Here is a 25,977-nt window from a genome sequence, read left to right as displayed (position 1 = left end):
TGAAAACACCGGGACTAAGAAACCTATTCTTTTCCTTTAAACCCTGCATACATAAGCAGCTGGAACACCAGTTTTGCATCTCAGATGACCTATCCAGGTTGTAGCCATATTGCTCCAGAAGCAAAAGGAATCACAACTCGTGGTAGAGAGGATATCTTTTATTTGACCAACTCGATTTTTGCAAAAAAAATTCTTTCATTTTTGCAAAAATCAAGTTGGTCTAATAACAGCTCTCGCCTCCACCACAAGTTCTGATTCCTTCAGATGAGATACAGCATTTCCATTGGCACAATACCTCGTGGCACTAAGCTGGGGTATGGACACATGGACCAAAGTGCCACAGACTGAATCACAAACACCATTTCTCTAAATGTGGACGCATATTTTTAAAACAACCTGGCTCCAGCTAAGCGACTGCTTTTAAACTGACAAACTTAAATTACAACGTTTCAAAGCAGCCACTTAGAGTAATCACTTTGGTGAAAGATGCCCAGCTCATCTTTTCTGTATTGCTGGTACTGCCTGCTGGAGAAAAAATTTCCACTGAAGCCTGTAAGCTAGTTCTGATCTCTGATGATCTATAGCATGCTCACCCTTCATCTTTGTCACACTTGGTCCAAGCGTGCAACGCTCCACCTGCAACTGAGTGAACAACTGCTCCGGTCAAGCAGGGCAGGGGAGGATGACTAGGGTATGTCTTCACTACTCTTTTTTGGGTGATGCCTCTGTCTCCACACCGTAGCTTAGGGTATGGCAGTGCAAAAATCATGGGCTATGACCCCGGAAGCTCTCAGGACACATACAGATGAATCACGAGTTCAACCCCCAGGAAGATGCAATAATCCAGGCCAAGCTAACCCGAGTTCTTAGCTCCAGATGCCAACTGCAGTAAAGCCAAGGCAGCCTAAGCTCATAAGCTGCTCTATTTTCTGTAGGTTCCCCATGACCATTACCTGGGACAATATTATTTATAAACCTACCCCTTCACGCCTCGTTTCCTGGGCAGGTTCAGGATCCACTTTCTTTCCTACACTGCTAATTTCTCCATCTTTGTCCTCTTTCAGGGAAGAAAGAGCTGCCTTGCTTTTTATTTCACGGTACTTGTTGCTTTGCATGCCAGAGGGAGAGCGAGGCTTGGCCTTGTTTCTCCAAGACACAGACACCTCCGTGCTTTGCGATAGCACAGCAACCTCAGCAGGACCGAAACACTCCCTTCTAGAGTCCTGTTGCACTGACTTGTGCTCAGCATTGACACACGCAGCCTCCAACTGCTCTGCAATCTCGCTCAGAAACCAAGAACCGTCATCGCTTTCCCGGCTGGGTCTGAAGTTTCTTTGGTTGCAGGATTTCTGCTCTTCTGCATTTGGCTGTTCGTGGAAGACTTCTTCAGCTTCCTCCGAGGAACTCCGCGCTGGGCTTTCCACTGGGGCAAGACGGTTCTCCGTCGTGTGAGAAAGCTCGCACTTCACAGGAGTTTCGGGCTTTGCCATGCGGGATGATGAAACGCAAATGGGTTCCCAGTCTGTGATATTTCTGTCTTCATCACTATGAGCAGGGAGGAGGCAACTTGCTTTGCATGGCTTTTTGTTACCAAGCACATGCTGAGTCTTGTTGACTGATAGATCTGCAGAAGTCCCTTCCGCTGGCTTTCTCCTAAAATCCTCAGCTGTAACAGTATTCTCAGGTGCCGGAACAATTCTGCTGGACTGGCTAATATGACCGGTCCGGTTTCCTCCTGAACATCTGGAATCACATCCCTTTCTATTAGACCCCACTGTTAGGGAGCTATCAGATATGTTAACTTTCCCTAATTCCCCATCTGTTTTGTTCCAGTGTTTCATAAGCATTTCAATGGGAACTACCTTTCCATTTTTTTCCTGCTCTTTCTCAGGGGTCATGCTGGCGAGAGGGGAAGGATCCGGCTGTACTCCCCACACCTCCGGTATATGTAACGCATCCACCGAGGAACTCTTCTGCCCGTCTTCCAGAAGAGACAGCTTAGCGAAAATGCCCTGCTCACACATACCTGAAAAATCTGGAGAGTCCATTTCCACTAGTGATCCTTCTTCTTGGGTTTCTTCAATAGCACAGTGAATCTCCGTATCAATACCCTTCGATCCTGTGGAAGTGACTCCTTTCTCTGACCTACTGATCTCCATGATCTTTGCGCTGTTTAAATTCTTATTTTGCACCCCTGTCTTGATGTTGGGGACTCCATTTTGTTTCTTAGCATTGCTTTCTTCTAAACCACTACGCAAAGTGATTTGTAACGCGTCAGAGAAAGCAGTCTCTCTCTCCTTTTGGGTGTTCAATGACAGTCTCCTGCGACTTGAGCTCATTAAAGAATATCCATATTTTTCTTTTAACTCGTCCCTGAGATCATTCAAGACTACGTAACTTGGCTTAATAAGGCTTATCTTGTTCCTGCCACACATTCTCGTAGGACTTCCCAAAGGCCCGCAAGCTGTAATGATCTCTTCCTTAAAATCTGTATCTTCTCCTTTTATTTCTCTGACATCAGAGTTTCTGCTGCAAGTTAAACCCTCTCCAGACATCTCGCCTTCCCTCTCCAATGGCACCTTGCTCTGTCTGACCACGTTCAAAGAAACTGCTGAATGTTCATCATTCCCATCCTCATCTGAAACAGGAGTTTCTCCCACTCTCTCGCCTGCAACCGGGTCGTAGCCAGCTGTGGTGTGAATGCTGTGATGGGAAACAAAAGAAAAATGTTTTCTTTCTGCTTGGACAATTCAGAAACACTTGTGCTAAAACCAAAGTTAACAATTAGAGATGCTGGCTGCCCCTCATCAACACTATTTGTGAAGAATTAAGATGGTCCAAGTTACTAAAGGGTTCACAAGATTCCTCACTGAATATTAATGGGACTGAAAATAGCCCGTGCCTTGCCAGGTCTGCCCCTAAGAATTTAAGTACCCAGGTCAATTCTGCAGACCTGGCTACCGTACTTCTCCACTGTCCCATGTCATTTCTTATTTTAAGACCAAACTCACCACTGTCTCACGAAGATTTTATGACATCACACATTTATGACTGCCAGTTACACCAATGGTGCATAACGGAAGTTATCTGTACTAAAACAATTACTCTCAGGTAGTTTAAAATTGCTCATATTTATTTCAGGTTGGGTTTTTGTTCCACCTTGAGACCTATATTTAAACCTCAGCTGATCAAGAAGCAACACTCGCTGGCTGAGGCACTTGCAACGGTGCCAAGAACGATCTGTGACACCGCCACTGCCTCAAGACGAACCACAGACAGCCAGCTGAAGCACATTCAAAGATGTAACACATTTCGGAGGCGGTGAGATCATGGCAACGTACCCAGCACCTGCAGACTGCCTGATGTTCCTGCAAACCTGGGCTGCATCATGTACCTTTGTTGCTGCTGTATTTAAAAAGCCACATGCTTCTTGAGTCCACGTGCACGCAGCTCCCAGATATGAACGGAAGCTGAACGGAGATGGCATATGGCCCTTAACGATCACCGAGTGCTACAAAATTGTAGTCGGCAATGAGGATGAATAATTCAGGTGACTAAATAAGCTGGATGCATAACTACTGTCATTATTTATAAATTATTCATGCTTATTTTTATTTGCTATCTTTATTTTTTAATTGTTTAAGAATGAAACAGTAAACTAAGCCTTAGTTGCCTCAGCTGGGAATTGGGGAAACATAAAGGCTGGCCTGCTCTAGTCCACTTTGAGGACCTCCTCCACCACAAAAGTGCTCTCTCTCATGGATTCACCAGACCAAGGAGTCTCAGGGCCCTCTGCCTGCCCTTCCCCATTCAGGTGCATGAGACCCAGGGGCAACAAAGTGATTCGATCAAGTTTTATGTCATGGTCGGGGCATCGTGACAACTTACACAATTACAGAATTAAGGCCAGAATCTATTCTACCTATTGGACATAGAAGTGGATTTAGCTGCCTAAGTGTGAATCCATTTCACCCTGTTCAAGTCCCTGAAAATACACCTATTTTCCAATTCTATTTCTGTAAAACAGTCATCCGACCCTTACGACCGAGTCACAAAAAAGCAGTGAGAAGGAGGAGGCCCCATGAAAAACAACTGATAGCTATAAATACTAGGGCAGGCAGACAAGATCCCATGGACCCAAATCAGGCTGCTCCCTCTCCATGTCCCCAGCACAGAGAGCAACAACTATGGCTTCATACCAACCAGCTCCAATCATGTGACATACAGGAGTCTCAAAATGGGCAGAAATAAGGCAAAATTCACACTTCACAGGACTTACGGTGAGAATCCCTTCCCCAAATGTGGGGCTGGGTGTCACAAGCATTCCCGCATCCAAAATCTGCAAAGAAATGTGATTTCACTGTGACAGCCCTCAGTCTGCAAGATGGAGAAATGGGGTCTGACAAATACTGGAAGGATGCAACTCAAGAGCTTTTCACTGAAGCAAATGGTTTCAGACACAGGCATGTCTGCACGTTCTGTCCTTCAGAGAGAGTTGGGAGGGTTTGGAAAATGGAAGGAGGTCTAGTTACGGAAGATATCAATGAGGGGAGAGGGAGACGAGGTTAAGAGTCCAGGGGGCTGTAAAAGAGTACGGCAGGTGGGTAGTGGTCTCTTTGGGTGGGTTAGGGAGTTTTGGCAATGGGGGATCCTTAGTCTGCTAATGAACTCTTTATTTTCCTTTACGTTCTCAAGAGCTAGAGAGGACAAAGGGCAAAAAAAAATTCGACCGAAACCTGAAAAGCTCTTCCTCCTCCTTTTCTGGATCAGGACCATTGGGTGACCTGGATGTTCCCTGCTCCTGGAAGATGGAAACAGGCCCTGAAAAACCTACTGGACTTAGCAATGCTTTCACTGTGGCTCCTTCCCAGTTAAGACACACTTGTTCTGACAGCTCCCGAACCGGGAAACCTTGTTTCCTGCAACGTTGCTGCTTCTTCAGGACCTTGGACTTCCAAATTTTCTACATTGCACAACTTCTCTTTTTTCCCCCAAGGCCTCAAGAAGTGGGATTTCTGGAGCGCTCTGGAGCTCTCCGCTATTATCTTCATCTAAAGCTTGATCAGGGTGTGGCAAGTTCACACAGCGGGCTTCACTTGGGCCAGCTCTGCTTCCCTTATTGTCATCACCGCTGACGCCATTTCTTTTAGGGCTTTCAAAAGCCTCTTCAGCAACAGCAGCTTTTTCCTTAAGCGCTTCTTCTGTCGGCAGGACTTTGTCACAGTTCCCAGGGCCAAGCGAAGACCCTTCAGTGTTCAATGGCCCCTTGTTTTCACCGTCTACTTCTGGAGCAAGCTTTGAGCATTCGCCTTGTGACTCTTTATCCGCAAGGCAGGCAGAGACAACGTCTTCCATCCCCCCTGGCGCTCCCACCGCCGGATCTTTCCAAGCGGTGACACGTGTGGAAGAAATCAAACTTCACGTTGTGGTTGAATCAGAAGTGACAGAGCCAGCTTTTCGTTATTTAGGCCTATACTGTGACTACAGGGAGAACGCCATACAGCGAGGAATCGCCCACGTGTCTGTTTCAAAGGATTTCTTGAACTCTATAAGTTCACACACGTATTTAGACTTAAGACAGAGAAAGAGAAAAAATAACGACCTTGGAGAAACAAAACAATAGTAAACGCAGGCAGTTCACTTAAAGAAAACATCCGTGCACAGGGTAAGGTATCGGGACAAAACAAGGCGTGCAGGTTCCTTATCTCAGCACATGAAATAAGCAGTATCAGCACTTCTGGTCTCCCTTTTCCTAGTCAAGCAGGCCAGAAGCCCGACCAAATCCACTGCCACACGCGAAAGCTCTGATTTTCCATTAGGATAAATGGACTGCCCGAGGTTCTTGCTCTCTTCAAGCCTCGATTGCATCTGGTTTTGCCTCGTTCCTCGTGGAACCGGCACAAAGACGTTTTTCGGAAGTCCTGGAGCACGGGCCGCGTTCCCCACAGCACGTACACACAGACCCGCTGGAAAACAGACACCGAATCCACGTAGCTTAGTAACAAAGCCATTATTCTCCGCAAGCCGCATCATTTGAAGGGAAATACTGGATTCAAAGATAACAGCTGCCTCTACCTGAACCTCTTGAGTTCTCTCTCTCTGCTGCTTTCCCAGGCTCTGCCAGCCTGGCATCCGCTGCCTCGTCTGCTCTTGCGCTTGGCGCTTCCAGGCGGATTCTGTGCACGGCATACGCCGACTCTCCCCTGGCCAAACCCTCTTCAGAGCCCCCTCACTTCACGGCAGCTGCTTTCTAACGTAGGCCCCAGCCCTCTCCTCCTGCCCTAATTCTTTCCACCCAAGATGCCCAGAGGTCAACGTATTTCTCCTAAAGCACCGTGCACACGTTCAAGGTTTTGCACAGCCGTGAGCTGTTACTCACACCTGTGCCCACGCCTCCATACCCACACCTGCTCCCGTAACCGGTGCCATTCAACACATGCCTATATATGCTGTCTGATTTTATTCACCCACACGTGCCCCGGAAACCCCAACGTGCCAAGCACATGCTGTGTATGCAAAGGCAGGCTCTGTGCACCATCACGTGCAGCTGATGGACCCTCACGCACACCCCACGGGGATAAAACACAGCCTGACTGTAGCACCAGTCGTGCTGCGCGGCCAGGCATGGAGAGGGCTCATCGTCCTGCCCGAGGCACACCCTGCTCCGCATGTGAGGGGGGAATGAGGGGGCACCTCCACCCTCTGCACCTCAGGGTGGGGTGGGGTGGGGTGGCAACCCCAACATGCTCTGCATCTGGGGAGGCATGGGGACCCCATCATCCTCTGCACTGGGGGACACAGGGACCCCACCATCTCTGCACTGGGGGACACGGGGACCCCACCATGCTCTGCATCTGGGGAGGCACGGGGACCCCACCACCCTCTGCACTGGGGGACACGGGGACCCCACCATCTCTGCACTGGGGGACATGGGGACCCCACCATGCTCTGCATCTGGGGAGGCACGGGGACCCCACCACACTCTGCACTGGGGGACACGGGGACCCCACCATCTCTGCACTGGGGGACATGGGGACCCCACCATGCTCTGCATCTGGGGAGGCACGGGGACCCCACCACCCTCTGCACTGGGGGACACGGGGACCCCACCATGCTCTGCATCTGGGGAGGCATGGGGATCCCACCATGCTCTGCATCTGGGGGACACGGGGACCCCACCATCTCTGCACTGGGGGACATGGGGACCCCACCATGCTCTGCATCTGGGGAGGCATGGGGACCCCATCATCCGCTGCACTGGGGGACACGGGGACCCCACCATCTCTGCACTGGGGGACATGGGGACCCCACCATCCTCTGCATCTGGGGAGGCACGGGGACCCCACCATGCTCTGCATCTGGGGAGGCATGGGGACCCCATCATCCTCTGCACTGGGGGACACGGGGACCCCACCATCTCTGCACTGGGGGACACGGGGACCCCACCATGCTCTGCATCTGGGGAGGCATGGGGACCCCACCATCTCTGCACTGGGGGACACAGGGATCCCACCATGCTCTGCACTGGGGGACATGGGGACCCCACCACCTCTGCACTGGGGGACACAGGGACCCCACCATCTCTGCACGGGGGGACATGGGGACCTCACCATGCTCTGCATCTGGGGAGGCACGGGGACCCCACCATGTGGCAGTGGGGTTCCGCAGGGCTCGGTCCTCGGGCCCGCACTGTTCAACATCTTCATCAGTGACTTGGATGAGGGGGTAGAAAGCACCCTGTTCAAGTTTGCTGATGACACTAAGATGTGGGGGGATGTGGGTGCACTAGAAGGGTGCAATAGGCTACAAGCTGACCTTGACAGGTTGCAACGGTGGGCGGAGGAGAATAGGATGGGGTTTAACACTGATAAGTGCAAGGTGTTGCACATGGGGAGGAAGAACCGGCACCACACTTACAGGTTGGGGAACTCCCCTCTTGCCAGCACGGAGACGGAAAAGGATCTTGGAGTCGTCATTGACTCCACGATGAACATGGGCCGGCAGTGTGGGGAGGCAGTCAAGAAGGCCAATCGTACCCTGTCATGCATCCACAGATGCATCTCGAGCAGGTCCAGGGAGGTGATCCTCCCCCTCTATGCGGCACTGGTCAGGCCGCAGCTGGAGTACTGCGTCCAGTTCTGGGCGCCGCACTTCAAGAGGGACATGGACGATATGGAAAGAGTTCAGAGGAGGCCACTCGTATGATCAGGGGTCAGCAGGGCAGGCCTTATGAGGAGAGGCTACGGGACCTGAACCTGTTTAGCCTCCACAAGAGAAGGTTAAGGGGGGACCTTGTGGCCTGCTACAAACTGGTCAGGGGGGATCAGCGGGTATTGGGGGAGTCCCTGTTCCCCCGTGCGCTGCCAGGAGTGACCAGGAATAACGGTCACAAGCTGGCGGAGGGTAAGTTTAGATTAGATATTAGGAGGCGCTACTTCACAGTCAGGGCGGCTAGGGCCTGGAACCGGCTTCCAGGGGAAGTGGTGCAGGCTCCTAGCCTGGGGATTTTTAAAAGGAAGTTAGATGAGCACCTTGCCGGGGTCATCTGACCCCGGGGCTCTTTCCTGCCAAGGCAGGGGGTCGGACTAGATGATCTACCTAGGTCCCTTCCGACTCTAGCTACTATGATACTATGATACTATGACCCCACCATCTCTGCACTGGGGGACATGGGGACCCCACCATCCTCTGCACTGGGGGACACGGGGACCCCACCATGCTCTGCATCTGGGGAGGCACGGGGACCCCATCATCCTCTGCACTGGGGGACACGGGGACCCCGCCATCTCTGCACTGGGGGACATGGGGACCCCACCATGCTCTGCATCTGGGGAGGCATGGGGACCCCATCATCCTCTGCACTGGGGGACACGGGGACCCCACCATTTCTGCACTGGGGGACATGGGGACCCCACCATCTCTGCATCTGGGGGACACGGGGACCCCACCACCTCTGCACTGGGGGGACACGGGGGGACCCCACCATGCTCTGCATCTGGGGAGGCATGGGGGGACCCCATCATCCTCTGCACTGGGGGACACGGGGACCCCACCATCTCTGCACTGGGGGGTACTGGGAATCTCCAACATACTCAGCATGGGGGGGCAATGGGGAGCCACCGCTGCTGCACCGGGGGGCACCGGGAACCCACCATGCCCTGCAGCCCAGGGGAAGCAGACCCCACTCTCTCCCGCACGGGGCGAAGGGGACGCCCCCACCCCTGCCCGGGGGCGGGACAAGGGACCCCGCTCCGCACGGGCGGAGGCCGCTCTCTGCCCCCACGTGGGCACGCGGACGCGACCAATCTCCGCACTCCGCGGGGGAGTGGGGACCGCACCATCTCCGCCGGGTGGGGGAGGGGGAGCCCTACCCCTCGCGCTCAGCTCGCGGTCCCGCCCCACGTGACAAGGGCGGGGCGGCCCCGCCCGCGGCGCGCAGTCACGTGACCCGGGACGAAGCGCGCGCGGCGGCGGAGGGGAGGCGCGAGGCGCGGCCGCACGTGGCGGGGGCGGGGCCGGCAGGCGGTTGCTCCGTGGCGCGGGGAGGCCGCGTGCGCGCGGTTGGATTGCGCGGAAACCCTGGCCGGAGCCCCCCGGGAGAGAGCGAGCCCTCCTCCACCCCCGAGGATTTGAAAAGGGCATCCCGATTTTAGTAGGGCCGTGCTGGGCAGCCCAGTTGCTTTTGCAGCCCCCCAGCGCGCTCGTAGCCCCGCCGTCTCTCCGTGCTGTTCTGAGAACCAGCCCTCGTACACCTCTGAATGGGTATTTTATTGGCAGTTAGTTTCCTTGTCTGCTCCCACGCTGGTATGCGGCCGTCCCTGCCCACCGCTGTTCCGCGCTGCCTCGGGAAGAGACAGAAAGGCGGTGTCGGCACGACAAGGCGCTTGGAGACCTGGCTTGCACTCGCAGGGGAGAGGGCCCGTGCGGCGGTAGTGCCTGGGGAGCTCAGAGGGGCCTGGCCGCCCGCTGTCGAACAAGCAGCCGCTGCCCACGGGTGTTTAGTCGAAGCCTGGAGCTTGCCACAGATTTCTTGGCTAGGGCAAGTCATTTTATCTCGCTGTGTCTCAGTCTCCGGTCTGCCAAATGGGGATACTGCTCCTTCTCTGCCTCGGGGAGATGAGCGAGGATTAATCACTCATCCTCACAAAGCACCCTAAATGAAAGCTGCTGTAGAAAACGCAAGAATAGGATTGCTGCGTGAAAGAAAACAGCTTGCTGAATGCCCAGAGGCATAAGACTGTTGGTATGCTAGGCTGTATTTGTAATTGAACCTGGAGCGTCAGAGGCGCATGGAGTTTTATACATAATTTTTTAGAACAAAACCCCCCCAAAATCCATGCCCATGACCTTAATAAGGAAGGGTTTGCCCTGAAATCTGATGAAATCTAGAAATTGCTTCTTGCCCAAATTCAGTTAGAGAAGGTCACCCCGAACACATGTAAAAGTCCCTCTTTGTGTCACACCCACTGCAAAATACATTTTCACTAGGAATAACTCAGGTTTTAGAGTAATTTTCCTTTCTCTGCTGTGGTGGTATCATTGGATGCCTGGCGAAACAAGAGACATTCTCGCTGCCTTTAGCACAGGCCTGTTGTCCTCATTTGTTTTCTGCTTCAGCAACACCACAAATGCGAGGGAGACTTGTTTTTCAGACAGGCTCTCTGACCTTTGGAGATACTGTGCTGTTACGGAAATGGCATAAGTGCCTAGATTGACAGGTAGGACAAAGTTGAAAACGGCTCTGAACAACCGAGTATACCTGCCTAGCCACATTCAGGAAAAAAAATCAATTCATTTTGCAAGTCTGCAAATACGTTTCTTCCAGTTCTTCTGGAAGGTCTTGACTGGGTACAGATCTACAGCTGTTCCAGCTCTTCTGCTTCATCGATCAGCTATTGGTATTCTGGAAGAAGAGAAAGGAATTAATCAATTAGGAAGCCATTGCTGGCTGCATTAGATCTTGCACACTTTGCAGTCTGGAGGCCTGGGCTGACTCAGAAGGCAAATCGCCTCCTGTATGATTGCATTTTCAATATGGGACTGGCACAACGAGAGGTTACTGTCATCGTGTCTGCAAATATTGCTAGCTGGATGGATGTGGGGATCAGCTCTGCTCATGAGAAAGCAGGCGTACAAGAGCTTCCATATATACAGCTGACCAAGCAGACTGCCGCCAGGGCACAGAGAAGACATGGCATTTGTGTGCCTTGTCTCTTTTCTGTCAAGCCTGTGTCAGGTGTGAGCAGCATGGGCTGACATGCCCTGTTGTTCATTCAGCACTGTAAGCGTGCACTGCACATTGCAGAAAGCAAATCCCTGCCCCAAGGAGCTTCCAGATCACTCATGGGATATGCATGATGCAGAGGTAGCATGAGTGAAGAGAGCTCAGTGGAGGAAGGCTTTTAGCATGCTAACTATATCTCCACTGGGATACGATGAGGACTTTTGAACAGCTGTTGGAGGGACTGTTCCCCAGAGGAGCCATCACTGTTTTAACCTGAACCCAGTCCTTGCTAGGGACAGGACTTTGTGAAGCTGGTCTATAGCTTTTGGATACACGCAGCGCAAACAGGATCAGAAGCAGTCACCTGTTCTACTCCACGCTTGATCCAACAGGAGTTCCCCGTAACCCGGGATTGTATAGGGGAGAAGACAAGAGGAGTGATTTGAATGGAGAGTTGAGAGAAGAGCAGGACCAAGAGGGGAATAGGAGCAAAGAGGGCAAAGATGGATATCAGAGCACAGAGATGGCTTATTGAAGGATAGGAGTTTACATGCTTGCAAATATATCCAGCCTCTGGGGCTACGAGGGAAGGAGTAATTCTCATGTCCCCATGAAGTGCTGGGAATGAGAGCAAGGAGGTGGCTGCTGACTGCCCGTCACAGCTCGGTCACTGATGCTATTGCCGTTGTGTGAACTGCGGTTTGCAGAGCGCATGTAACAGCGGCAAGGCCTTGTAGGGACAGGAGCTGGCAAAAGAACTAGCAGCAACTTAGGCACAGCCTGATCTTCTGCCACTGCTCTGAACTGATCCCCACGCTGCATGTCAACTTTTGCATCTAGGTCCAAATGAAATTTGGAAGATACCACAGGCAAAAGATGTAGGGATCAAGGCATATCAAATGCCTGGCAAGTCATATTGGGATCCAGCCAAGTTCCTCTGCCTGGTACCTGAACGCAATTACATGCAGAGGAAGGTTACAAAAAACCCCCAACACAACAACTCACTATGCACTTGGGCTGCTCTGAGAGCTATTTGTGAATCAATGTGTGTCTGCGGCTAAAAGAGTGGAGGCAGGGGGAGGAAGGGGAAAGAGTGGCGTGATGGATGGGGTCAGGGCTGAAATCAGTTTGAGCAGTTTCTGGCGCATTGATCCACCGAGTCAAAGAGCTGCCACACGGGGTAAAGAAAAAGAGGAAAAAAACTGAAAAAACAACCTGCTGTTTACTGTATGGCTAAGAGGCATTTCCTCCTCACTGCGGGAACCGCTTTCCATAATCAATTCACTGCTGGGCAGCTGAGGATTTTTCTCCTCCAGAACAAGAAGTGATTTTAATTTGTGTGATAGCCAAAAGGGGCATGTAGTCCCCAGGGGGACCTGATGGTATTACCCCACAGAGGTCAGAGTGCTCGAGACTGCCAGTCGCCCATCACCTGGAGGGAGATGTTTGCATTCAGGGTTGGTTGGATTCAGCCCCAAGAGTCCGGAGCCCGAACAAATCCGTCAGGGAGTACTGCTGCCAGAAGGGGAGATTGGACCAGCCCCGGGACCCGCTGAGCCCGTGCAAAACTTTTGCACCAAGCATCAGCATGCCTGTGAGGAGGCAGCACATCTCTCCTGAAAGCTGTTTGCATCCGTGATGGGATTTTCCCTTTCATTCCCTGCTGGCAAAGTAGAGGCCATGGCTAATGGCTACATACATCTTTCTGGAGGCTGTTTCTCCGTTCGAGCCCTGCAACTGTGCAAGCCCTTGACCTTGAGCCGCTGTGGCAGTGGCTGCTCCCAGGCAGATAGGGATAGTGCATACCTCCCCAGCTTTGCTCCCAAGGTTTCTTTTTCTCCTGGCAGTTTTATCCTCTAGCTCAGGAAGGACCAGCCAATTTATTGCAGGCCACACTTGAATCCTGGTGGAGTATGTTGATTTGATCCAGCCCGTGTGCTGCCCTATCTCATTGCTATCGAGCAGGTGGGGTAATGGGAGTAGGTACAACATAGGCTCATGCAAGTAAGAGCTGGGAGGCAGAATGAGTGGGAGAGGACTCCTCTTGCAGCGGGGCGATGATTATGTGCAATAACCGTTCAAAAGGAAAGGAGTCCTCACCCCACTCAACAGCTGTGCACAGCAGAAGGAGCCTGGCCCTATCTAGCAAAGCAGGGTACATCTGAAAGTCTGATCAAGAGCGGGCCAGGATTTGAATGAGCGGCAAGTGCTGCAGTTGTGGAGTGAGGTACCATGGTAGAACCACGATGCCAAGGACTGGGATACTGGAGGGTGTTTGTGCCCAAAAGCTTCCAAATAACTTTGTTTCCAACTATTTAGTCGGTCTAATGAAAGAGATCGTATCTACCCAACGAACCTCGCTTGCCTGGGGTACTGGAGGAGTTTGTCCTAAGTCTGGTAGGATTTCAGGGTTCAGGATTCAGGGTCGTCCCAGAGTTTGGGGCATAGGGGACTGGAATAGACGGAGGTGCGCTTGCAGAGCGGTCTGCCTGGCTGCTCCGTTCAGAAGCTTTCCAAAAGCCTCTCACTTCTGCAAGATCTAGCATTCATCTAAAACCGTTTCCAAGCAAAAGCAAGAGGTTTCTTAAGTCCGTTCCCCCGGCCCCTGGGAGCTCAGGCTTCATTCCAGTTGAAAAGCCTGAAATAAATGCGCAGCCTGATCTCAGTTAGCAGCCAGCAGACAGGAGAGCCGTGTGATACATCGCCGCAGCAGACATGAAGGATTCACCTGGGATGCCGCTATTACCTAGTAACCAGAAAACAGCCTTAGGTGATGCATGTCGCAGGCCTGGATGGTGACAGCATGGCTGTGCAAGCGATGTCGATACCTGCATTGCTCCCCCCACCACCCCTGGCATGCTCATTAGTGCTCTCAAGCCGTAGCCTCATCCGCTGGAATGATCCTAAAGGGGCCATTTCTAACCATGGTGGTAGTCACGCACCTGGCAGTCATCCAGCGCTCCCCTGTTGCCTGTAAATTTACTGTCAGTGTGGAGGACAAAGACACAAATGTCAAATGCAAGGCATCCCGTAATGGATTTAGCACAAGCCAGAGAGGAGTTAACTGAAATGCAGGGCATTTGTCTTGCTTCAAATCATTATCCTTGCAGGAGGACCGTCGTTAGCCAGAGAAACCGTGTTTTAATGTGTGTCACCTTTCTCCTGACCCTTCTCCCATTTAAAATTTCTGGCCAGCTTCGCCGAAGGAAAGCAAGTCTGGCTTGTTAATCAAGATGCAAGGAATAGCTCCAGCAGGTTGGGATGGAGGCCGCGCGGCAATGAAAACAAGCCTTTGTCAGCAGCGCTGGGTTCCTGCCGTCTCGATTACATTTGCGGAGCCTGCGTCGCGCTGTTCTCCGCCCGGCTGTGGCGAGAGCTTCCTTTGTGTGTTATTGGCTGCCGAGACTGGGGCTGCTAGGACAGCTTCCTCGATGGCATTTTCCTGAATGGGAGCCTTTCTTCCTCACCCCAGTCCACTGGCATCTCCCTCTCCCCAGCCCACTTCCTGGCCGTCAGATCAGATCCGACTTTGGTTCCCAGTCTGCCTGCACGCAGGGGAGCTGGCGTTATCATTGCTGCGCTAGCGCTCTGCAGCCACATTAGTCCCTGTCTCAGTTTGAACATAAGGGAGACGATGCCGTTGAAGCACGTGACTCCACTGGTGCTTACTACAGGTCCTGCTTGCTTTGCTGCCGAATTTTGCTGTATTCGTCTGTAGGAAAGGTTTCCCCGTCACCTTTTTGTTGTGATCGGCACCTTCAGTATTTGAAGTCTTCTATGCGAAAAACGCGTGTGCAGGGTCTCTGCCATACACCGCGTGCCACAGCTGACCCACGGCAGGTGGTTGGCACGGTGCTTTCAGCGGGCATCAACGCCCCGTGTCGCTGCTGATGGAGCACAGTGAGGTTCAAGAGACCAACAGCCCCTTGTGTCTTGAGAGAAAGCCATTAAATACAAATCCTGGCCTGCCCACAATCAGGTCCTCGGATCCCTTCAGACAAGATTTCTCTTTTGGTCTCTCCTGTCATTTTTAGGGTATTTGTAATGGCTTGGGGTAATAGTCCTCCCTGAAAGTGTCCCGCACGCTGATGTCTCCTGGGACTCAGGGCTCCTCTTCTCCCACACTCGCCTGTCCCAGCTCAGTCTGTGCCAGGGCTCCTGAAATATAAGTTAAGGCCCATCTGTGCCCCATCTCTGACATGATGCTTGCACTTGGCAAGGGCAAGAGCTGTCCAGGCAAGAGGCACCGTGATGCAGCCGGCACGACACTGGAGTTGGACCTGTCCCCAGCTCTGCCGCTGGGCTGCTGGGTGAATTTGGTCAGGCCAATCCCCTCTGTGCCTCAGTTTCCCCTTCCACCTGTTTTCTAGTTAGACCCATCACATCGCCTGTTTGGTGGCAGGGGCTGCTTCTCACCATCTGTGCAGCACCGATCCCAGGCAGCACCCCCAGGCACGGTTGTAACAGAAATAACTTAAATAAGCACCCCTGGTGAACCCTTGCTATCCAGCAAGCAAACGAACCAAGTGCTTTTGGAGTAACGACATAAAAATTGAAACTAAACAGTAGTTTAGGAAAGTCAGTCGCTCTACACGCGCGGCCATGCCAGAGATAACACGTCTCCCACGGCAAGGCCTTTCTGCATCTTGCTGCAGTCGGGGGTTGATGCTGTGCGCTCCTCCTCCAGGATCGCTCACGGGTCTTAGCAGTCCCTGCCTCTCTGTTTTCAGAAGGCAGGGGACATTTGGCAATGGTATGTTTTAGCTCCCGTCTCATTTGTGCTTTCTCCCAGCAGGGTGCTTGTCAGTCCAAGCACCGGCTAAAATAAAGGAGCCTTTTGTTGCCGTACAGCAGTTCTGCTCACCCCACCCCTTTGCAAGTGGGCATTGGACAAAGCACTGGGGCTGGGAGACCTGACCGCTGCAGGCTCACTCTGTGACCTGGAGTGAGTCACTTCTTGCTTCAGTGCCATGCTCTCCCCAGCTCTTTAATGGGGATACAAGAGACAACGGCTTACCTGTTACTTTTTCTTTCTTTGCTCTTCTGTCCTAGTCCGTGTGCTTGCATGGGGCACCAACTCCAGCCCACACAAGCCTGGGTCATATAAAGGGGCACACATCCAGGGTGCTGAGGGCTGGTTCTTCTCCCCGTGCTGTTGCAGCTAGAGTCATTGTGGAAAAGAAGCTGTTTCATAGTTTAGTTCAAGGCAGGCAATTATTTTGGGTGGAGAATCGCTTACTGAGTTTTGACAAGCCATTGGGGGCCACATGATAGGCAGCCAGGGGCAGATAAATATTAATTTTCTAAATTTTTTAGGGGCCCCGCAGGCCAGATAGAATGGCCTGGTGGGCCACATCCGGCCCCCGGGCCGCATTTTGCCCACCCCGGTTTAGTTCCTAGGGTCAGAAGCAACCTAAACAGATCATCAAGTCCGACCCCCTGCCTGGGGCAGGAACGAGTGTTGGGATCATAGTACCCCAGCCAGATATCTATCCAACCTCCTCTTGAAGACCCCCAAGGTAGGGGAGAGCACTACCTCCCTTGGGAGCCCATTCAAGAGCCTGGCAGCCCTAACCATAAAGCAATATTTCCAGCCTGAACCTGCTCTCAATCAATTTGTGGCCGTTATTCCTTGTTATCCCAGGTGGTGCCCGGGGGAACAGAGCCTCACCAATTTCCGCTGGTCCCCCCGGTGAGTTTATAGACAGCCACCAGATCCCCTCTCGGCCTTCTCTTGTGGAAGCTAAATAGATCGAGCAACCCTTATGGCTTCCTCCCCCGCTATTTCCACAGCAGGTGAGCGCCATTGAAGACAGCACCAACCCCAACTGTGCAAACAGCTTGGGGATGCATGGAGGAGAGGGGCTTGATTGGCCCTGTTTTGTTACTGTGCACCTGTTCACTTGGTGGGCACGTCTCCACATTCATTATGCGGCTTAAATACTGCACACTTCATTTACTAGTTCCTTAATAAAGCACTAAAGTTACTGTGCAGTAGCACTGGCGCATGATTATTAAGTGACGCATACTGCGCATTAACCTAATAACACTGCACTGCACAGCAGGCCATTAGCACGGTTTTTGCCGTGACGCACTATGGCGCAGTATTAGGCCAATGCACAGTAAGCGTCTTGCAGACTTGACCAGGGACTACAAAATAAAAAGCCAAGGTGATGGGACAACTGTCACTGGGGCTTTGGCAGGAGTTCTCCAGAACTCGGACCCTGCGTGGGGTTTGTGAAAGCGGCCCAAACCCATCAGCATCAAGATCTCCAACAGGCAGGCTTAGACAGGACTATTCCTGCCTGTAAGGATGCCATTTCTGCTAGCCACCTAAGACAGAGCCCATTAAGACCAAGATTTGTGCTGCCATTCAACAAGGCTTTGCTGGGTGTAAAAGCAGCCGGAGACACTCAGATTCTTTTATTTACTTCTTTGGTTTATATGCCTGGAGGATTAGACTGAGAATGAGACCTTAATCGCTTTGGGCTAATATGAGAGTTAAGACCCAGGGGCCAGAACTGAGTGGACGTAGCTGCCGCTTGGCAGCTCTTTGGCTTCTTCCCACTTGCCCCCCAAGCAATCAGGATGGCTTTTAGGAAAGCCACTGAATACCTGTGCAGAGCAGTAGCATTTTCTAAACAGCCTTCCCCTGCTGATGGTTTTCTTGAGAAGCTGTGGGGACAATTCTTCCATCACCCCCATCCCGTCCCCCCGCCAAATTATGGGTGAAATTTCCAGGAAGTTTACTGTTTCTAAAAACAACTCTCACGTCTCCAAGGCTCTTGCTGTCTTAAGAATTCTTGTTAAATGTCAGAAGAGGAATTTGTGGTTTTCCAGCCAAAGTTCCCCACTTCAGGCTTGATCCGAGCAGCAGGCCTTAACTGCCAATTGCTTTAAGTGGAACATTAGCCCTGTGTCCTTTCCATGATGCTCTGTCTCCCACCATAGTTGGCTGTAACCGTCTTTGCTTGCTCCCAATGAAGATCTATATTCTGCCCTAAGTGGCATTACCTGGAGCCTCTTTTCCCCCTCTTAAGGTCCAAGATTTCCAATGGGTGCAGGTCTGCCAGTGGAGGTTATAGGCTCAAAGGGGCTCCAGGGTCTTTCAGCGACTATGTATTATAAGCCCACTCTGAAGCACCTTCTTTCCACCTTTGCATCACACAAGCAGCTGCTTCAAGCAATGCTTTTACTGCTTAGACTGAGCCAGGTCAGAACCGCCATTGACTGGGTCAGACCATAGGTCCATCTGTCCCAGTCTCCTGTGTCACGCCATGGCAGAGTGGATGCTGCAAGGGAGCGTGAACTGGATATGACCAGGGTTTTTTCCGCTGTTCCTCTCATGTGCAGCCTCCAGCAGTTAAAATCGAGGAAGCTCCGATTCAGAGGCTGTGCCCCTAACTCCCATGCTTAATCGCTACTGATGCATCCTTCCTCCTGGAATCCATCCAGTCCCTTTTTGAATATGGTTAAATTGTCAGCTTGCACAAGTCAGAGCCAAGGTTTTCTTACGTCATTTCTTTCTCTCTTGGCAATGTTTGAAATGTCAGGAGAAAAAAAGTGTAGCTAGTGGTCAGAGTAGGAGAAAGGACCTGGGTCCACTACAACCCTTACCCTTGGGCTTGCAGCGTAGCATTAGCCAAGGCTCATACTCACTTTGCAGAGCACCCACTTCTGCAGAATCATGGGGAGCACCTGCACCCACTGCAGTGCAGTCATGAGAACCGCTCTCGCCCCTGGGGAGCCCTCAGACACAAGGCAAAATACACGTGTGCAAAATATTACCAATTACATCTCTCACAGGGCTGGAGCCAAAGTAGAAAGGGAGTAAATCCTTTTCTAGATAAAAAAGCTTGACAGCTCAATTTTCACAGGCGAGTCGAGGGACCCCTTAATGCCATCAATTTTATGTATGTACACATTTGCAGTCAAGCCAGCTTAAAGGAATCCACCATGGAGAAGTCCTTTAATTGAACTCAGACTGGTGTGGCACAAAGCAACTTTGCATAGTTTTGAGGCACCAAATGTCTTCAGCTTGGATATTCAGCACCTTGCGCCAATGGGTTCTTAAGGAATTATAACGAGAGAGGAGCTGCTCAGTCCTGTGTAATTTAAGGTCTTAACACCTGATGCAGCAGAGCAAGCGGCTCTCAAGGGAGTGCACTACACTTACCCTGTTAGCTTCCTGTGCCCAATTATCTGACTGAAGCAGATGGTTAAAAATGTCAGAGCCAACTCAAAACAGAGGACTTGGGTTGGGCTCAGGCAATTTATTGAGGTCAGCAGGGTAGTGAGGCAGGAAGGAGACAAATCAAAAAGTTGAAAAAGCAAGCAATTGAGTGACTGGTTTGAGTTAATGGGATTTTTTTTCATTAGTACAATTTTCCATAGATAACCATAGTTGTGTTGAAATGGAAACATTTCATAGGAACAAGTCAATTTAAACAAACCACTCAGTGCGAACGCATCGAAAGAAATAACTGTTTGCTTTTTTATTTTTGATGATCTGTGTTTTCTAGCCACACGTCATATTAATTATATATTGGATATTAAATCAATGCTATTTTATATTAGAGGTGGGGATGTGCACTTGGGTTATTGTTCAGCCTGAATGACATTTCCAATTATAAAACCTTGTTTTCTGGTGCTTATCATTTTGTCAAGGTAACCATTCTGGCTGATACACTAGCATGGGAAGTATGCCTCGGGCTGAATTGCTTTGGAAAAAAATCAAGCAAAATGTTTCATTTGTTTCTCACAACGAGGCTAAGGGGAAAAGAATAGCCTTTGCCCACGTTCAAGTTGGAGACTGATTTCTTTTAAATGTTCTTCTTGGCACCTTGAGCTTTGGCACGGTGGTAACATTGGTAGGAGAGATGCGGTTTTTGCCATTCCTAAGAAAACACGCCCAAATGAAGCCAAGGTATAAGCCTTTGAAAAATCCCCATTCCCATTATCTATGTTGACCCCCTTGCGTATGTGTTACAGTATGCTCATCGTACGGTTACCTACTGCTTTTCCCATGGGGTCCATCCTTACTCAATGCATAGCGTGGACCTGCTCTGGAGACGCAGCAGGGCTTTATAATAAAGGAAGCTGTTGTCTACTGGACTGGGCTCATTTGTTACAGAAACCTGAGGGTGTGTGATGAATGAGGCCAGGGATTGCAGGCACAGAAAAGAGGGTCTAATGGTTAAGAGCCGAATACTGCCATGGAGGACTAGACTCTATAGCTGCCCCAGCACTGTTCCTATTCACCGTTATTTGGTCTTCACAGGTTGCCACCCATTCATCTTTCAGTGTCCATCTCGATATCCCAGGGAATGGCGTCCAGAAATGTCGAGCATTGGCTACAACTTCAGTAAATGGGAACAGTGCTTTGAGTCTATAAAGCGCTACACCTAGCTAAGGACCCTGAAAAATCAAGTCAGTGGTGTCTCAAATTAGTCACCCAAAAGATGTAGAAACTTCTGACCTTAATTGCTCTGTGCTTTAGTTCCCCACCTGTGAAACAGAGAACATGTCACTCTCCCATAGCACAGGGGTCATGAGTAGCACTTGGATACTGTAATAAGTGGCATAATAAAGCCACAGGGAAATTAATAATGATGTGTTCAGAGCAGGGTATGAATAGTAGGCAATCAACACCGCAGGAGCTTACACACCGAACAATGTGGATTAAAAAAAATATTGAATAGCTGTCTCTTAAGCGAGCAGTGTTGATTAGGAGTCCTTTGGCAGGGAAAGAAACAGTATGTGATTACAGAGTTAAAGACTAATCACAATGCAGTCTCTTTTAATATTTACAAATACTTTGGGTTTTTTTGGCAGGGGGCAGTATTTCAGGTCTGGGACACTTTAGACATTTTAATTTTGTTTTAAAACAAAAGTTTCAAAATGAGTTTGCCCAAAGTGTGGAAGTAGTTTTCTGACCAGCTCTGCAAGAGATTCCTGGATCTTATAGGCATTTAGGTAGCTCTTACCTTCACCGAAAATAGTGTTCAACTCTCGGTAATATCTGTGACCGCTATGGTTGAAGCATGGTGACCACCACGTTAGAGATGGGATGGGGGAAAGGAAAAAAAGACATCCTTTACTAGAGACAAGGTAGAGATGTGTTATTCTCACAGACGTGCAGGCAGTGCTCTGAACCAGCAAAAAGTCACATCCCATTCTCATTCTCCTCTGAGACTAGAAGGAGTATTTCTGGACTGCAAGATGCACGAGCACTTTGGTCACTCGGGCAGCAGTACTTGTTTGGAAGGGAATTATGCCCATCCCACTCGATGAGACGGGTGGTATGAGTAGCGCTATGGAGTAAGGATGCTTCCAACAATGACTCCAGGCTGAAAAGGTTTCACGGGGGCAGGTTGTTGTTTTGTAGGCACAGATTATTGGACTTCCCTTTTCTTCATTTCACATCAGTACTCCCCTCTGAGGCTATACCAGGAAAATTGGACATATAATTCATTCCCAAGGTAGATGTACTAGGAATAAATGACACTATAGTGTAGTCAGCTGCAAGGCTTTTTATTGTCACGCCATCAAGTTAAGCAGTACAAACTCGGGCTTGGGTGGTTTGTTGGTGAAGACAGAGCTCTCTGGTGACCGTAGTGTAATTCATACATGACAAGAAAAATGTTAAGTGTGGAGACCGACTTGGGCGATATTTAACATGTACTGTTCACTATAAACATTTTAATGTAGGTTGGGGCCATGTTGCTGTCCACTATAATAGTGGTATCAGTCCTATTCGTAATATAATCTATACAAGAGGTTTGACAGGAATCCTGCCATCAACATTTTGCACCAAATTCTGCAATCGACTGATATAAGCTAGCCCTGCTCCGAAGTAAATGTTTTTGCACCTAGAAAACTCTTACAGGGACCAGTTTTGTGATTGGTAGCAGTTGCTAATAGTAAGTCTAAGTCAGAGGTACTCTTGATTAGTTTTACGAAGTTGGACACTCCTAAAATCGTGATCTGAGACTTCTATAGCTAAATTACTTTTGCAACCCTACTAATTATAGACTGCCTCTCAAAATTTCAAGTCACTTCTTTAAATGGTATAAATGCTAATGCAGTTAAATAATATCGCCAACTAAAAATACCAGTGGCTGCATTTTCAGAAATGGATATGAAAAATATCAAGGAACAGGGGAAACACAGCTCTTTCTAACCTGCAATTAAACCTGTAGCTCCTGCAGATGAGCCTTTGGTTAATGAGGTAAACCAACCTGCCTTCATGGCAGGGTCCATGAAAAACAAGCAACAGGGTTGTGGGGTTGGGGCTTTATTTTAATTATTATTAAAACTCATTATACAAAGACATCCTCACAGGAAATGGCACTTCACAGATACTGGTTCCTGCATTATCATGGCCAGCATGCTCCATTATCTGATTGCCAGTCAGCATTGGGGACTTCACTAATGGACTAGTGAGAAAATCGGATACAAATTAGAAATGTGATCCTAATTTGAGGGTCATGTATTGGCTTTGGCAGCTAAGCAAAGCTGACTACAAGTGAAGCTTAGAAAACAGCACCTTAGTTATATTTAAATAAACGATAGGTATTTGTTCAGTTGAACTCCACTACAACTGAAGCAAAACTGGCCATTTCTACACAAGACGTTTACTGCGCAGTAGCCTCGCAGGGCACGAACCACGACACAATGCTACTCCCACAATAGTAACGAGCTACTGCAGAGTCAGCACGGCCAGGAAGCCGTGCAGGGATGCTACTGTGCAGTAACACCGATTACTGCACAGTCATTTAGTACTTGGGTATGCAAGTACTAAATGACTGCACAGTAACACCTGTGGTCAGCGTCTTGTGTAGATACGCCTACCGACTAGGAACCAAGGCTGTAAGAGTCCTCTGTTACTGCCTCCCTCCCTCCCACATTTTAATTCACACACTGCCAGAGAGCACATGGTCTAGCTTTGTCAAGGGGAAAAGAAAATGTTCTCAACTGAGAACCGCTTTTTTCTTTTAAAAAAAGAGAGAGAAAGAGAGCAGACACACACAGGTGATGTAATGGGAAGGAAACAGCTGGTATCTGATGCAATTCTTCCTCTTTTCTGGATGGAGGTTGATTTCCCAGTGTCGCTGAGTCACTAGCAAGTTCACGCCACGCAGTGCAGAACCGCGGTCATGAGCCCAGCTACTACGTGGAACACAGACGGCTTGGGCTGAGGAACCAGAGGAGCAGCGAGTACCGAACAGTGCTCAAATGTATATGTGAAATGCAACAAATTCACCGAGAACCAGAGGGAAGAGACATTTTACTGCAAGAACTTTATTGCACTGTGTCCAAGTGCTGAACCAGATATTGTGCCTGTTGGGCCCTGGTGGCAAATTAAGCCCTCTCCACACCCCCCAGGTCTACACTGTACGACAGTCTGTGCACTCACGTGCATTTAAATCACTTTTTCTCAATTCAGTTAAGGTTGCGGGGACAAAGTACAAGCTAACACAGTACATTATTATAAATCAAAAGAAAAGTGGGGGGAGGGGGGATGCAAAAAGTTATACATACAGCATGTAAAATATCTTTTTTTTTTTTTTATTGTTCTTTAAAGGAATTTGGATTTTGGTTTTGAATCCAGTTGCCACACCTTTCCCTCTCATCCAACATGTGCCATCTGTCAAATTGGCTTTAGCTACAAATACCTCATTTGATTTAAAAAAAAAAGACTTTAGTTTTTGCAGAAACAAAAATCCAGTTTGAGAACCATTAAAACCACAGTGTGTCATTGTGGGGGAAGGGAAAGATAAATATTACATGCTCTCAGCATTATCAACTCTTCAGATACGTTGTTTCCCTAAAATGTAGGTATTGGCGTCCCATACACTTTTTGTGCCCCTTTTACTCAGAAAGCAAAACAATCAAGTACATTTGACATTTTAAAGGGAAGAAAAAGCTTATTACTACTTGTCAAGTATAGCATCTCAGCCTTGGGGGCAGGGCAGTTGAGGGGGGTGGGGTTATAGTCATAAATCTACCTACCAAAAAAAACATTAAAAAAAAAAAAATCAGCTGGCAGATCCTGGAGTTGGGAGGTTTGAATAGTACCATCGTTTTTTGTTTCAACTTAAAAACCATTCTAGGAAATAATTTTAAAATCCATGACTTGCTTTCTGAAAAGTGTTTATGCAGCTCTTAGTCCCAAATCAAGACTAAACTCTGAATCAGGAAAATATCCTGTGTTGTAGGCAGTTCACGGAGCCAGCATCTGAGGTATCAGTAAAAAAGGGGTACCAGTCTACACCTGCTGGAACAGCTGCTGGGGCAGACAAATGAAAGCCTTTGGTGCTGCACAGCAAAAGACCACAGGACAAGACGACCCTAGACCTGTATTCAGAGCCTCCCGTGGCTGAATATTACAAATACGATGTCAGATTGAAAGCATATGAGGTTGTTAATGTGTCAGGGCACTAAGTTGGCATTTTAATGTGTTTGGTAAAACCAGCCTTGCTAAACCTGCCTCGGAGGCAGCGCAACACTAGCTGTTGATTAGCGCACTGAAGACAGCAACAAGAAGAGCGCTGCACTGGTGCAACAACTGCATGTTTCCAGCCCCTGCAGCCTAAAATCAGCATGTTTTCCCCACCCTGTAAGTTATGATGGTTTATCCACGTTAGCTATTGTTGGTGTGTAACCAGTGATGCTCTCTCAGGAGAGCCTAGTAAAGAAAAAAGAACAAGGCAATTGGTGGTTAAACTGAGCTGTACATGAAGGCCAGTCTGGGAAAATGTCCACACCTGGCATTTACTCACAAGACCAAAATACTGTGTATGTACTACTTGAGCCTCGCATACAGTACAGATGAGACTCTTCAAGTCCTTGTTAACCGTGTTCATCAAGGCAGAGATAATCTGGACAATGACTGCAAATAGCCTTTTATATGTTTCTTAGGGCAGACAAGTTATTTTAACTCCCTGCCTAAATTCTCCCTTAGTCAGCTAGGACACTTACAAATGCCTGAATCCTTCTGCACCAAGACATACACATATATATATTTTTTTCCATCCAGGGAGCAAAAAGGAATCAGTTAACTTCTCAGCCATATTCTTTGGAGAAGTACAAGTTAGTCAGGCTCATACACACTTGCATGTGCACGCATACACATACATACACACACACACACACACACACATACATACACTGCATTCTTCTTAAAAATATCCCCCCCCACCACCAATTAGAAAAGGCTTTTTAGCAGATTCACCAAAAGGTATTAGGTAGAGTCTTCAGTTAAAGAAAACTACCAAGAACATCCTGTCATCCGCAAAGTCTAAATACTGCATGGACATACAACACAAACATCAACACATTTCTAGGAGAGTGCCCAGGTGGGCTTAAGGCTGTCAGACTGCTCACATACACCAACAAAGGCCTCTCCTTATTTCTGTCTGCCAGCTCTCAGCAAGGAAAAAAGATAAACCACTAAACAAAAAAAAAAAGGAAGTCCCAAAGGGAATTCATGTGCCAAGGGCTAACTATGGGACACTGTCCCCGAACCAAGAAAATGGTTTCTGCATAAGCCAATGCTCTGCTGGTTTTCCTTAGACATAAAATTTACTTTATTTCATTTCTTTTTAAAAAGTTAAAATACAGAAGGTTCAGAAACTAATTTTCTCCTGGCAGATGTTCACACTGCAGCTGGAGGAGAAAACAATCCTTCACTGAAATGTTTCTTTTTTTTGTTGTTGTTAATTACTTTTTTTTTTTTGGGGGGGGGGGGG

At 49.3% G+C, this 25,977-nt stretch overlaps 1 protein-coding gene across 1 annotated transcript in view; it reads right to left on the bottom strand.

The window, feature by feature from the left end:
* SPOCD1 (SPOC domain containing 1) overlaps nt 1–8,079 on the bottom strand; it is a 35,307-nt gene extending 27,228 nt beyond the window's left edge. Inside the window, exons 1-2 of the mRNA XM_090058285.1 lie at nt 7,918–8,079; nt 981–2,703 (exon numbers count right to left, since the gene is read on the bottom strand). Of these exons, the coding sequence (XP_089914411.1) occupies nt 981–2,703; nt 7,918–8,060 (1,866 nt within the window). The 5' untranslated portion in view covers nt 8,061–8,079. The remainder of the gene's footprint in view (nt 1–980; nt 2,704–7,917) is intronic.
* Nucleotides 8,080–25,977: the final 17,898 nt, after the last annotated feature.

The sequence above is a fragment of the Crocodylus siamensis genome, chromosome 7 (genome assembly GCF_052110815.1).
Source record: "Crocodylus siamensis isolate JL-2025a chromosome 7, ASM5211081v1, whole genome shotgun sequence".
Lineage (NCBI taxonomy): Eukaryota > Metazoa > Chordata > Crocodylia > Crocodylidae > Crocodylus > Crocodylus siamensis.
The sequence above is the reverse complement of the archived record's forward strand: the minus strand, read 5'-3'. Positions and strand labels throughout refer to the sequence as shown.